Raw genomic sequence first — 14,677 nt, 5'->3', positions numbered from 1 at the left:
TGAAAACACAGCAAAAACATCTAAAATGTAGAATATCATCGATGCTACATGCCCAATGGGAATTCCTAATAACATACAAAATCTACATACACCATGCTTAATCTAAAATGGTTCAAACCCGTCAGAAGATTTAAACCGAACCAGGGCACATATAAAACTTCATCTGAATAAGAATAGAAGTCTCAGATTGGTCAATACTGTCTGAAGGTGAGATTCAAACGACCTGGGACCATATCTGTTGTTTCTTGCAAAGATGAGGGAACTGTATCAGGATGAATGGAAGAGACCCCATGAAATATATGTCTTGATTTCCCACCGAATATCAATACATCTCCTGATTCTAAAATCACTTTATCTACTTTATCGATATCCCTAGTATCCCCGTACAAGAACTCTGCAGAGTCACCTATCGAGAATGAGACGACGGGTAATCCTTTCTTCAGACTATTCTCACTTTCATCTTTGTCCTGAACAGCAAGAAAGCAAGTTTATATTCCGCACAAATACAGTTAATACTCTTTATGTAATCAAGTAAATTCACTTTAATAATAGAAGTCAGTAGTCAGTCCAAAACTGCAACTTTCAGTTTAACAAATGAAAGGAAATTTCATTTACAGAGTGTTTAGCACTGCTTTAGATAGATAAATAATAAACACTGTCAAATTGAACCGCACAAAATAGGGTTTGTCAAATTCAGATTGTGTGAAATTTATACGTAAAATGACCCTGACACAGTCACATAGATTGTAACAAATTTGTTGCACCTACTTCAACAGACTATTCGACCTTAATTAATCATACTCGGTGTCATCATACCCAAACCACAGATACTGATTATCTTCCGTTTGTGTGTTAATAATTAGATAATCACGTTATAAAGTGATGCCAAACACTCCTTTAAAATACAATAAACCCAAATAAATTCAAAGTCGCAATGGCAAATAGGTAAACTCGATGATATTCAAAAGAAGATGCTTACGAAGAGCTTAGTTTGGCATACAAATCTAACCTGATGTAGACCAAGCTTGCCACTTCTTGAATAAAAGTTAACGATGCAGAGATCGGGTGACATGGAGCGAATGATTTCTCTACCATAGGCTGTAGGGTTTACGCTTTTAATATGAGCATTCGAATCTTGTATTGCTTTTTTCACCATATCATGAAACAAATCAGGAATCTCAGGAGGTTTAGCATCATCAAATGGTCTCGTATCACTGTACAGTTTTCTCTCAGGATCCCAATTCTTACCAAGACACATCATCTTCAAATGTAACTTTGTTCCTCCCTGGTAACCAGGTTGATAAAAACCTCCAGCTCCAACACCAAGATCCCTACAAGTTTTTATGATACTGATCTGAAAATAAAACCACAAAGCAACATTAATCAAAACTGACTTTCTATGAACCATTAAATCTATTTAGTAATGTTGTGACGGCACAATACCTGATCTTCAATAGAAATATAGTTCTTCAAGAGTACCATCCCAGACCTCAACAAATCAATACTTTTCCCACGGTTCTTTTGGTTTCTTTTTTCTTTGTTAATGGCAAGTAATGATTTTTTTAGCTTTACGCCAGAATGAACCTTCTTGTGACAAATATCAAATGGTTTTCTAGACGAACCATCTTCACCATCATCCATTGAAGATTTGTCAGAAACTTGCTTCCCCGTTTTAGAAATACAATCATTATTATCGTCTAATGATTTGACTGTCGTCTTAAGATCTTTCACACCAAGAGCCTCACTTTCAACGAGAGGCTCTTCAACAAGTGATGCATTGTTATCCTTTTGGCTACTAGAAGCACTATCCAATGGTCCATCTATTACAATCTAAAAGAAAGTATATATACATGAATACTCATTACACTATATGAATGCATAACAATATACTAAAATCACAAATATATATCCAACTGTCCCCGTTTAGCTAGTGTATGCATCAGACTACCAAAATCACCGTTTGATGTAGCAAACTTTCGGTGCAATACTACTATATGTATCTCATTATGACCTCTTTTAACTAGTAAATAGCGACGTAGCTGCCACGTCATCAAAAACTTGGAATTTTACCGGCTACCAAATTCAAAGGTCAATTAGCCCTATGTTTTATACTAAATCCATTGTGTTTTCTTAATATAATTTTTTCCACCACTACCAGCTTACGATAAATCGGCATCTATTCGAGTGAAAAATGGTAAACTATAAATATACTTGACTACAAATATTTATCATCAACAACAAAATACTAGTTAGCACAAGAAATTATTACCAATCAATTTTTTATAGTAACAATTATTATTTTAATTTTTTATACTACCATAACCTATTACTAACTTAATAAACTTAATAAGAATCTCTGATAATTTTATCTTTTCTAAAGAAATATAAAATTAAATGAAAAAAATAATAAATAATAAAAAAAAACCTTTGGTCTGGGTTTCCAATTAGCAGTTGTTTGTTTGAATTTAGCAGCAGCAGCAGATGATGATGATGATGACCAGTTTGACTGACGGTTATTATTATTTCCATACATTTTATTTATGATTATTATTTGAAAATTTTGATGCAAAACAAACACAATGTATATATAAGTAATAATTTAATTTATACTGATAATAATTAGTTTATAAATGATTATACATAAAAGAACCCTAAAAATAATTACCTAAAATTTATTGGGAAGATCGATCGCTGTGTGTGAATGTGTTTTACTTATTACAGAGACGGTTTTTTGCCACTTGGTTTTTTTTTACTTTTATTATTATTGTGATAACTCTTCTTCTTCTTCTTTTTCTTTTTTCCTTTTATTGTGAAAAAGCACAATCTAATTTAGCTTCTTTAACTGTTTGTCGAGCAGCTGTCTGTTAGCTTTCCTGATGATATTTTTTCGAAAAAAGACTTTTTTGTTTTATTTTAACTTTGGGGTTTTAGCAATTTTTATGTCATGTTTGGGCTGTTTGTCAAAGGATTTTCTTTAAAACCTTAAAAGCCCCTAACAATTAAAATTAAATTTTTTTTAAAATGATAGTTTTGTTTGAATATGTATTTGAGATATAAAAAGAAATTCAATTTACAAAACTCTTAAAAATCTGAAAAAAATAAAATTTAAAATAAAAACTTATAAAAAAGTTAAAATAAAAACTCTAACTCATAACTTCATCTCCAAACTCCGGTTTCAAACCTCATAATCACAAAATTTTGTGTCAAACATAAGTAAAATAATTGGATTTTGATTTGTTAATATACTTTAAAAGTAACAATACAAAATAAATAAATAAATAAATGAGCACTATCCACTTTATGTAAAGCATTAATAAGCCAACAATGAATATAATAACTTAGGTTTTACTCAAGGTCTTGAGTTCGATCCTTAGGAAAGATAAGTTTTAGGTTTTTTCCTTTGGATATTTGTAACGCCTCATGATCAACATCTCGTCGTCTAGGATACGTGCAAGGCTTCACCATTATACGGTAAGGTTTTCCTGAAGTCGCATAACGACTAAATGTTCGGAAAATAACAAAAACAAAAACAAAAAGGAGAAAGATATAAAAAGACCAACCGGACATTTAATGTCTCTTATGTTTTTCAGTCAAATGTTGGTCAAGGATTCGAAACCTTTGAAGTCCTTACCAATGAAGTGAGGCATGAGGGTTTACTCTAGCATTTAGTTAGTTTTTTTCAGAACGGTAGTGAGACTTTCACCGCCAACCATGTCTTCGGATTGACTTTGTTGGTGACGTGATCGATCTCTACTGTACGATGAAGAGAGCTTGGTTCCTATTAGTGTCATAATAAATGTAAATTTATAATCTTCCATTAATCAAATATTATTAACTTAGAGATTAATCCAACTCGAGAGTATAGTTAGAGAGGAAAGTTAGAGAGATTTCAATTTGAACTAAAAACAATGGTTAAATTCAATAACAATTATTGAATTTTGGTCTCATTTTAATTTATGGTCTAAAATTATTTAACTCTATCCTTAAAGTTATACCAAGTTACCAACTTCTGAAACTATCACCCGTCTTATTTTTCATTAATCTATGAAGTATGTATTGTTTATGTATATGTTTATGCTACGAAAGATGTGGTGGACTTAGATACAACTATACAAATCCACTAAAACGTACATTTCGACAAATCAAATATATCATAAATTAAATGACACCTAGTAAACATGATCTAGGGATCCTGATTCGATATGAATATCTTGCAAGAAATTCAGCAATTTGAATATTTATATGTCCTGCAGTGCACTTTGTACCTAAACAAAAGTATGCATAAATGAACGATGTCACGCTACACCAAGTCACATCATGAGATGTAAAATAACTCAACGCAACATAGAATTTTGACCAAGTTTGCTTTAGAGAAATGTTTTACTACCTAGTTATCGGCCTCATACTTGTATAAGCTCTCAAAACCCATATATTCATGTCGTTCCATTTTCCCAATCATGTTTGATATTCCAACTCCACCTGTTGAGAACGAAAAAGTTGTGATAGTAATGGTATCATCGGTGACATCTATAAAAGTGGCCAAATTAACTAATATATTCTCACAATTTGTTCACCAAATCAAATGGGTTGTGTTTAGGTTACCTATCGATTGAAAGTTCCAACTCCATTATCAAATCGGGGCGAGTTAGGGTTGGGTAAAACTAACCTGCCAACCCTACCAAGGTTGTAAATAACGGTCGGTGGTTATTCGGCGACTAACCACATATAACTCTTATATAGCGAAGATATGTCGGTGTTATAAAGGAATTTCTTTTTTTAAAAACTTTTTGTAAAAAAACACACATCTTTGTTACTAGCTAGATCATTTGTTGATGATTAATTACCACTGTTTGTACTATATACGGAGTATATGATTGCTCAAAAGATAAATTGGAGAATTAGATATTTAACATTTTAATGTTGTATGTTCAACAATTCCAAATACAACTACAAACCCAAAAATTTATAGCTTAAAGATCACGTCTAAAGAAATTGCTAAGTGAAAAGTCATAGTCTTGCTATAACTATTTTATGAGATTACTTGTTGTGATTTATAAAGTAAAATAACACCTTGCAATTGCTTTCTTATGATGTCACCCACATTTTTTAATTTCATCTTTCAAATAAGATATGATATTTCTGAATTTTTTATACTCCACTTTGTTTATAATTGCTAAAGTCAACTTTTAGGCCGATTATCATCTCGAATCCAGCAAGGTAGCAAGTCTAGCAACCTTCTCATAATTAAGATATAAGGTTCAAATCTTCTTTACATTAATAATAAAAATGCTCTCAATAACAGATATGAGTTTTGTAAAAAGAGTGTTACTTTGAAATTAGAATTGCAATATGCTGCCGAGCTCATAGTAAGAAACAAAAACTACACTAATACATGACGTATCCGGATTGATAAAGCCTAAAATTATTATCTTTTTTTTACAAATGAATTTTACCTCAGACGTGTATGATGTGTGCTAATTGCGAGTCCCGCACTAAGCGGATCTTAAATAGTCTTTCGTATCATACCACCTCCTTAATTGGAAAATACCATCTATTTGAACCTGCCAAGGCTCGAACTCGAGACCTTGGTATAAACTCCCCGAAGCCCTGCATAACAGGTTTATTGAAACACTCCTTATCACTGGAGTTTTAACCATTATCTCGGCGTTCTTTCATATCCAAAACTAAAACTATTATCTAATTTAAATAGACTAATCGGAATAGTTGACGTCAAAAGGGTAGAACCGGTATTTAATATTTCAGATATTAAAACTAAAATAATTGAATTAATAAAGAAGGTTGTGATTTCACCTCCGTTTAGAATCACCGTTGATCCATAATACTACTCGCGTTTCAAGTGGTGTATATAGATTATTTATTTATCGATCGTAACACTCCAGATCGATCTTCAATATGTAAAGAATACTATAACATGAAAGAATGAAAAGGAAAGCCAAATATGAAAGGAGATTTTTGCTCGCATATATAGCATGTGTTGTTCCTCGTCTTTTCATTATTAATTAACATTCATTTCTCATCACTTGACCCATTATTTTTATGTTAAAAAGTTTCGCCTGAATAACTCGGGGGATCGAAGAAGTAATAGAAATATGGAGTCTAATACAATCAGCGAGTTCGCTCACTTGAAAATGCCACTAGAAGATATAGTGAAGGCCACCAATAACTTTGCTGATGAAAACATCATCGGTAAAGGTGGGTTCGGGACCGTTTACAAAGGGGAAATACGTTTCCCCTCTGACTGGGTCTCGTCGGAGATTTCTTGCCAGAGGTTAGATCGTAGGCAGGGGCAGGGAGACGTCGAGTTCTGGACAGAGATTTCGGTTCTTTCTAATCTCGATCATGATAACATACTCAAAATAATCGGGTATTGTGACGTGAAAAACGAGAAGATCATCATAAGCAACTATTATCCCAAGGGAAGTCTCTCCATGCACCTAACCGACACTACCAACCTCACATGGAATAAAAGACTAATGATATCTCGTGGCATTGCTAATGCCATAACATATCTCCATCAGAACATCCGACGACAGAGGAAAATCCGACAGAATTACGATGTAATACACCGTAATATCAACAGCTTCACAGTTCTATTAGATAGTCGCTGGACACCCATATTAACTGGATTTGAATTTTCAATCAAACATCCAGTAGACCGAAAGAATCATGTTTTTCGCTGTGAAGCTATTGGGACAAAAGGGTATATGGACCCGGAAATTGAAAAGACGGGAGGGGTGACACACAAGTCGGATATCTACGCGTTGGGCGTCGTTTTATTTGAAATCATGTGCGGCAGAAAAGCATTCGATCCAAAATTAGAAAATGATAATATGTTTCTAGCACCATTGGCCAAAATTCATTTTAAAAATGATACACTGCAAGATATAATCAATCCCGAATTATGAGATCAAATGAAGCCAGAATCACTTGCAGAGTTCTCAAAAGCGGCGTACTGTTGCTTAGCTGAGAAGCGAGCAAATCGCATAGAGGCGGAGTCAGTTCGTAGGATGATTGACGGAGCTCATACTTTGGTAAAACGATCGAGATCGATCCTTCCTCTTTTGCTTTTATTTTTCTCGTTCCTACATACGTCGATTCTTTCTTGATTTCTTTAACTTTATATATACATAACCTTTTCTTTTCTCAACAACTAAGATATATAAATTCTAGTGTAATAAATTCATACATGAACATATCAAACCATATATAATTTTGATATAAAAAATTTGTTCTTATACTACGTGCGTATGAACTTTTATTATAATTTATTTGTGAATCAAGGTCATTCACATGTAACCCAATGTATAAAATTTAAAGATTCATACAATTTTTTTTTTTTAAAATTTTTATCTCGTGAACCTTCCCTTTTGCTTGAAAATCAAAGTTCAAATTATTGTTATTTACAAAAGTAAAACACACAATTCACCATTTCAATTCATTGATTTAATTTTATTATTGTAGAACCGTTCTAATAACAAACAAGAGTTAGGAGATTCGGTGGGACGCGATTCACCCAATTCATGGAAGGTACAGTAGTTATTAAGTTCCTTTTACTTTTACTTTTTTGGATTTTTATAGATTAGTTATATATTGTAGTTGTTAGGTTGTTAGCTTCTTCTTTTTTTTAACGGGTGAATTATACATGAATGTCGGAAGGTCTATCACACCTTATATTAACCAGATGCACGCTAGAAAGTTCTCTCGCCGAATAGATCCTCAATTTTAATCCTTGATAGGAAACTCTTATCACTAAGAAATCTAGAGAGAAAAACTAACACACCATAAGCGAAAATTAATACATATGCTCAGCTCAATATGCCTAGAGTAAGATTCGAACCCTTAACCGCGGAAAAGAGTTTTCTTGCTACTAGACCATTTGGTGATTATTTACTCTTAGATCCGTATATATATGAAAATATGTGGCTGTTATTTACCTAAGCTTAATACTTAGTTATATTATATGACATGGTATCTGTGGTTTGGTTGAAATTACTGGTTTCATACCTACAAGATCAAAATTACGCCAATGATACCCATGATTTACAATTTCACACTTGGATCATATCTCGCATTGACGGTCATTAGTTGTGTCATTAAAGCCCCACATGCCTAACACGTGAGGTATGAAACATCTAATATTATACAAACTACATGTACCATTTGTGTCAATTATACTTATTATTTATAATAAGTTGTATTTTATAAAAAATTATTATTATATTAAAATAACTTATTATTATATTTTTTAAAATTCTTTATTTCTTAATAAAATATTTTTAATTTACAAAATATATTAAAATATTTTATAGAAATGTACTAACATATTTTACATATAAATTAACTTGTATAACAATTTATCCTATGTTGGAAATGTCATAAACAATCCGTGTATTTCACATGGGCATAAATCTAGTTATAAAAGTATAGGAGGAAGCAAAAACGATTAGTATAGAGTTCGCAATCTGAGGATGAATTAACAAAACACTTTTTCTTCAATTTAAATTCGCATTCTACTCCTATATGTTGCATGCAGATCTTTCTCACTTGTTACATCGTTACTTCAGGTAAAAGGCTTGGGACACTTGAGAATTTGCCTCACAGACAAACTGTCGGCTGTTGATAATTTCTCAAAGAGAAATATGTCCACGAATAAAAAGTTGGCGTTATTAGATGCGGGGAGACATAAGTCTCCCAATTCCTGGAAGGTACTGTATTATTTATCAGATTTTTTTATACCAACTCTGTCATTAGAATTTATAATATATAAGGGATTTGTTAAACGACTATAGTTAGAATGTATTAAATAGTTATATATTTATCATAAAATTAAAGAAATGGTTTTTGACATGAAATGCATATTTTTTTAGTTAATTGCAAGATTGGTCCCAGTGGTTTGTAAATTTTAGCAAGGGGGTCCATTTTCAAAAATCGTTGCAACAGGGGTCCTCATTTTGAGAATTTTTTGCAAAATTGGTACAATTTTGACAGATCCGTTAAAGGTAGCCGTCAATTGTGCACGTGTGGGAGTATTCATGTACTTCCCACCTGACAATGATCTTCATTGTTAATATGAAAAAACCACAAGGACCAATCTTGCAACTAACTTTTAATTATTAATTAAATAAATAGTTGTAGAAAAAGTTTTATTAACTTACAATTTTTCAAAATCCGTCACTAAATAATACTCTTTAACTTTTCTATAAAAGAATAAATCTTATGACATTTATATTATTCGAACACATTTGTTATTTTCTTTTTAATAAATATCAAATTGCTAGCGTACAATCTTATTATTATTTAAGCTTATATAATAATAAAAATTTATATCTAAATCAGCTTTCAAAAATTAATATATTTACATAAGGTATATCTTCATTGTTAAAATTTTAAAGTGTACATAAATTTACTATTAGAGACCTAACGAGCAGATAATTGTATGTTAAAATCTCTTGAATTAAATCAAAAAAGATATCAAGGTTTTAGCTGCAAGATTGATCCCAGTGGTTTTTTCCATTTTAGCAATTGGAGTCCATGTGGGGTGGAAAGTACGTAAATACTCCCACACGTGCTACACATGTGCACACTTGACGGCCACCTTTAATGATTCCGTTAAAATTGGACCATTTTTGCAAAAAATCTCAAAATAAGGACCCCCATTGCAACGATTCTTAAAAAGGGACTCCTTTGCTAAAATGTACAAACCATAGGGACCAATCTTGCAATTAATTTTTTTTTGAAATTCACTTGCATCCTTACAATTCGACAATTTTTGATAAAACTTTTTAGGGACCACATAGCATATTTCTATTAGTCCATTTTCTTGTCAAAACTTACCATCCCCTAAAAATGGTCTTTACATTAAAGCCTCTATATAAGGATAAAAACTTAAAATCCTGCATGTTCCTTTCTAAAATCCTTAAGTTGCTTGTCAACATCCTTAAGCACTTGATACACACGAACAGCACAAGATTATTATGAAAATAATAAGCCCATACTTGGTTCAAACTTGATCTTTTTTGTTTACATTTTGAATCAAAACTTGATAACACACCGATGACAGTAAAGAACTCAAACTTTTAACCTAAGATAAATTGTCAATCCAATTATTAACACAAATTTTAGCCCAAAAAAGTCAAACACTTTAAACCAAAATGAAATTTAAGCCCAACAACAAAGAAAAAACTTTGGCCCAAAACAAATTTTCTTAAAAGAAATGGCCCAACCAAAGAACAAGTCCAAAAGATGAATTAAAAAACCCAACAAAATTTAAGTTCCTCGTGTAAGTTGAATGAAACAACTTGCAATTAATAAAAATTCTCTTGACTAAAAACTAAACAAACAAAGCCTCCATCACGTGAAAACATATGACAACTCAAATTGATGCCATTAGATACTGCCACACCTTGTGTTTTTTTATTTTATTTTTTATTTTTTATAAACAACTTAATTTTTCAAAGACAGAGAACGTGGCACTTTATTGAATCACACACTTTGACTCACATTGACAGCTTGTAACGAGGAATGCTAATTGAATAAAAGGAACCCGTAACATTATTCCTGAAAACACGTTACCCTTTCTTCAATACACCCTAATGTTTTTGAAAAGTACCAACGACTCACAATCACCACAAAACAATCTGTTTTACAATAGTAGAATAATCGTTTCTCTCTCTTTCTTAAAAGTTTTATTTCTTTTCTATCTTTCTTCTTCACATTAAAAAAAATGCTCTTACTGATATCTTCTCTTAAAAAAAACAAAATTCTTGAACACACAAATACTCAAGCACCACTAATTTTATTTCTAACAGATCCATAAAGTTAATTGGATTAATGGATCGATTTATTGGATAGGTTAATGTAGGGACGGGTACCAGAAAAAAATCTCAAAAACAAAATTAAAATGTTCAAGAAAAATAAATTTAAAATGGGGCCATCTATAAAATAATTTTAAAAATATAGGAAAAAAAATACATAATAAAATTTAAATTTTGAGAGGTGTCAATCTCCCCTTAGTACTGCCACTGGGTTAATGAATTAATGGATACATATTTTGATCTATTAAGTTACATAAATGAATATGGATGGATTGGATATGGAGACCAATATATAATTTTGCTGGTGATCAATAATTATTTGCAAAGGGAGCAAATTGAAACTTATGTGCTCTGACAAGCTGATAAATATATCTGCCTGGAAGTTAGATTGAAGTATTGAACGTATTGGCGGGGAGACAATGGGTTGTGGACGAAGATTTATATATATGTTTTTCCTAGTGTGCATGTAATTCTAGTTATTACTTGGACGAAGAACTAAACAAAGAACCGACATTGACAATGATAGATATTACTTGTATGATAATACAATAATGAATAATACGAGTATATAATTAAGTTGATACTTGATAATATAATACTCTGTACGTAGTACGAGTAATACATATGTAGCTAATAGCTATTTAAAATGGCAAACTAGGACGCCTCGAGATCTGGATTCGTTTGCTCCAAATATTAAAATGATTTTTATTAGGTACCAGTTATTATTAATCGTAACATTAATTTATGTTGATTTTTTTATTATTTGTTTTACTTCATATACTGAATGTGTGTGATTGATGTTGTAATTAGTTGCGTTTGTGCAAGAAATGGTTCAGAATGACGGTATAGATAACGGTGATGAAATTAAGTCGATGAAGTTGTTCATCAAAAAGAATAGAACTTTAGCGGCACAATTGTCTTTGTAGTATATAACTATATATGAAGTAAAATAGTTTTTTTTTTTTGAACATTCATGAAATTTATTAATATAGAGTAATCACTTCCATTAATTAATTCCATCTGTTTAAAGATCATAAATTAAAGAATATTGTAACATCGGGTATGTTTTGCAAAAGTATTTATAGTTAGTAACTGTTGGTTGTAACTTTTAGTTAGAACTATAATTAAGCTGTTGCTTTTAAGTAAAGCTGTTAGCTAGAGCTTTTACTTGTTAGAACTGTCTGATATGTTAGTTGTATCTGCAACTTTAAGAAGTATTTGTGTACTTTTAATGACTTAAGCTTCATTGAAAAGCTAGAGCTCCTGAAACGCTACTTCAAAAAGCGTTTCATTTTGAAACTTTTTCTTAGAAAAAAAAACTAAATCTAACTAGTTGCATCCAAACAAAGTTTTTAACACAATAAAAGTTTTTTGCTAAAATTTAATAGCTAAAGCTTCCTAAAAGGTTTTGAAAAGCTTTTGCCAACGAGAAATGAAAAAGAAACTAATTAATTATTAACGTGAAAGGGGATGGAAGTTTTTGCTCGTTATAACATTTCAGTATTTCCCTCACATTCATTTTGTGACTTGAGCAATTTGTCCCGCTTCTTAAATATTTCAATTCGCCTGTGAATTTAATTACTCGATCGATCGGGGAAATAATAATAACAATATATAGAAATTAATATGGCCTCTAACTCAATCAACGAGTTCGCTCATTTGCAAATCCCACTAGAAGATATAGTGACGGCCACCCATAACTTTGCCGATGAGAATATCATCGGTAAAGGTGGATTCGGAAACGTTTACAAAGGGAAACTTATGCAGTCCGGCAAGATGATAGATATCTCTTGCCGGAGGTTAGATCGAAAGCATGGGCAGGGAGAGGTCGAGTTCTGGACAGAGATTTCTGTGCTTTCCAGCCTTGAGCATGAAAACATAGTCTCTCTTGTTGGGTTTTGTGACGAGAAAAACGAAAAGATCATCATAACTGAGTATTATCCCAAGGGAAGCCTCTCCATGCACCTAACCGACACTACCAACCTGACATGGAAGAGAAGAGTGAGGATATGTCGTGGTATTTTTAATGCAATAGAATACCTCCATAAGAAAATCGGGGGGGATTATTATATCATACATCGTAACATCAACGCCTTCACCATTTTATTAGATGATAGGTGGCTTCCCAAGTTGTCTGGATTTGAATATTCAATCAAACATCCAAAAGATCGAAAAAAACATGTGTTTCGCTGTCAAGCTATTGGGACAAAAGGGTATATGGACCCAAAAATTGAAAGGACCGGAGGTTTTACACACAAGTCCGATATCTACGCCTTTGGCATCGTTTTATTTGAAATCATGTGCGGCAGAAAAGCATTTGATCCAAAAGACAAAGATATGTTTCTAGCACCATTGGTCAAACTTCATTATGAAAATGATACACTGAAAGATATAATCAATCCTCAGTTACGGTATCAAATGGGCTTATTATCATTCTATTCACTAGCAGATGCAGCGTATTATTGCATAGAAGAGAAGCGATCACAGCTTTCAGATGAGAAGTGCTCAGTTAGGCGCATTGTTGATGCATCAATTTATTGTCATAGTCTATACTTGGAATCTGAATCAGGAGATCAGGTAACATGATCGATCCATCTTTCAACTTCTTTAATTTGTTTTTCTACTTCTCGTTCATTTGCCAATTTCTTGTTTCTTTTAACTTTTTGATCTTTTAACATTTGGCCGTCGGTGAAGCCAAGTTTTCTAGTAGTGTATATAACTCGGGAAAAAAAAAAAGACAAATAATCTACTCGTATCTGCTGTTCAAAGAAAAATAAAATAAAATAAAATTATACTCGTATATATAAAAATAACAAAAACTCCAAACATTTCAGTATTTCATTCATTTAACTTAATTAATGTAGGATAATGACGATCCTTATGAGTATAAAGATATAATTGGTGATTATTACGGTGACATAAGACTTGATGATGATGATAACGAGTCCCACGACGCGGTTGGAACTGGGTCACCCAAACCCTTCAAGGTACTGCATTTACCTTGTTTTATTTATAAAAACACTCATATTATTTTTATAATTTATCGGTTTTTGAGATAAAAGATTTTAAATGAATAAAAAGTAAGTAAGTAACTCCCAATGCCGTCTTCCACGGGTTTTGGGTCCCAATACCGTCTTAGACGGTGTATGGGGGAGGTTGAAATGTAGACAGCCTTACCCCTACCAAAGGTAAAGAGGCTGCTTTCATGTTCTACCATAGGTTAAAAACACCCTCCAGCCTTACTGGGCATGAGGATCGAACCCTTGACCTTTGTCTCCAGAGGCAAGGGCTTCAACCACTGATCCAACCTAGCTGGTTTAAATGAATGAGGGAAATAAAATAATTGATGGAGGAAAAAGAAAAATCAGTGGTTGAGATTTGATGAGAGAGAAAAATGAGTTGTTGAGATGTATATAGATATATTGTACATTATGAATTAGTAGGTACATTGTTGAAATGTTCTCTTGAACTGAAAACCAGTCTAATGATGAATTAAAGTAAAGACCCGATATTTGTGTTTTTTGAAGAGCATAGAAGAAAAAATTTGGAGGAAATAAATGCTTTATAATGTAGTAGAGATAGATATAGATAGGTAGTTATTAATCTTTTTATGGTGGTTGATGAATTAACAAAAACGATTTTTATTCGAGTGATCAGATTCTCATTCTACTCCTATGCAATACTCTTTCTTCTATTTATTACGAGTAAATTGCAAGTTCCTGCAGGTAAAAGGCTTCGGACACTTGAGAATTCCCCTCACAGACATACTTTCGGCTACCAAGAACTTCTCAGACCATTATAATTCAAGTTCGTGGGCAAAAGAATATGTAGCGGGACTCGAA

General features: G+C 32.3%; 3 protein-coding genes across 3 annotated transcripts; 2 read left to right on the top strand and 1 right to left on the bottom strand.

The window, feature by feature from the left end:
- On the bottom strand, nt 1-2,537 carry LOC122582249 (alpha-ketoglutarate-dependent dioxygenase AlkB-like). The gene is made up of 4 exons (XM_043754616.1): nt 2,426-2,537; nt 1,444-1,830; nt 1,010-1,354; nt 1-467 (listed from the first exon to the last, which is right to left on the bottom strand). The coding sequence occupies exons 1-4, from the start codon at nt 2,531-2,533 to the stop codon at nt 192-194; spliced, it is 1,116 nt and encodes a 371-aa protein (XP_043610551.1). The 5' UTR covers nt 2,534-2,537; the 3' UTR covers nt 1-191.
- A 3,573-nt stretch (nt 2,538-6,110) lies between these two features.
- Nucleotides 6,111-6,926, top strand: LOC122583707 (serine/threonine-protein kinase CDG1-like). Its single transcript, XM_043756084.1, has one exon. It carries the CDS (start codon nt 6,111-6,113, stop codon nt 6,924-6,926), a length of 816 nt encoding a protein of 271 aa, XP_043612019.1.
- Nucleotides 6,927-12,461: 5,535 nt separating this feature from the next.
- On the top strand, nt 12,462-14,336 carry LOC122583706 (probable receptor-like protein kinase At2g23200). Its single transcript, XM_043756083.1, has 3 exons — nt 12,462-13,412; nt 13,700-13,822; nt 14,316-14,336. The coding sequence occupies exons 1-3, from the start codon at nt 12,462-12,464 to the stop codon at nt 14,334-14,336; spliced, it is 1,095 nt and encodes a 364-aa protein (XP_043612018.1).
- The last annotated feature ends 341 nt before the right edge of the window (nt 14,337-14,677 follow it).

Source organism: Erigeron canadensis, chromosome 9, assembly GCF_010389155.1.
Source record: "Erigeron canadensis isolate Cc75 chromosome 9, C_canadensis_v1, whole genome shotgun sequence".
In the NCBI taxonomy this organism is placed as follows: Eukaryota; Viridiplantae; Streptophyta; class Magnoliopsida; order Asterales; family Asteraceae; genus Erigeron; species Erigeron canadensis.
The sequence above is the reverse complement of the archived record's forward strand: the minus strand, read 5'-3'. Positions and strand labels throughout refer to the sequence as shown.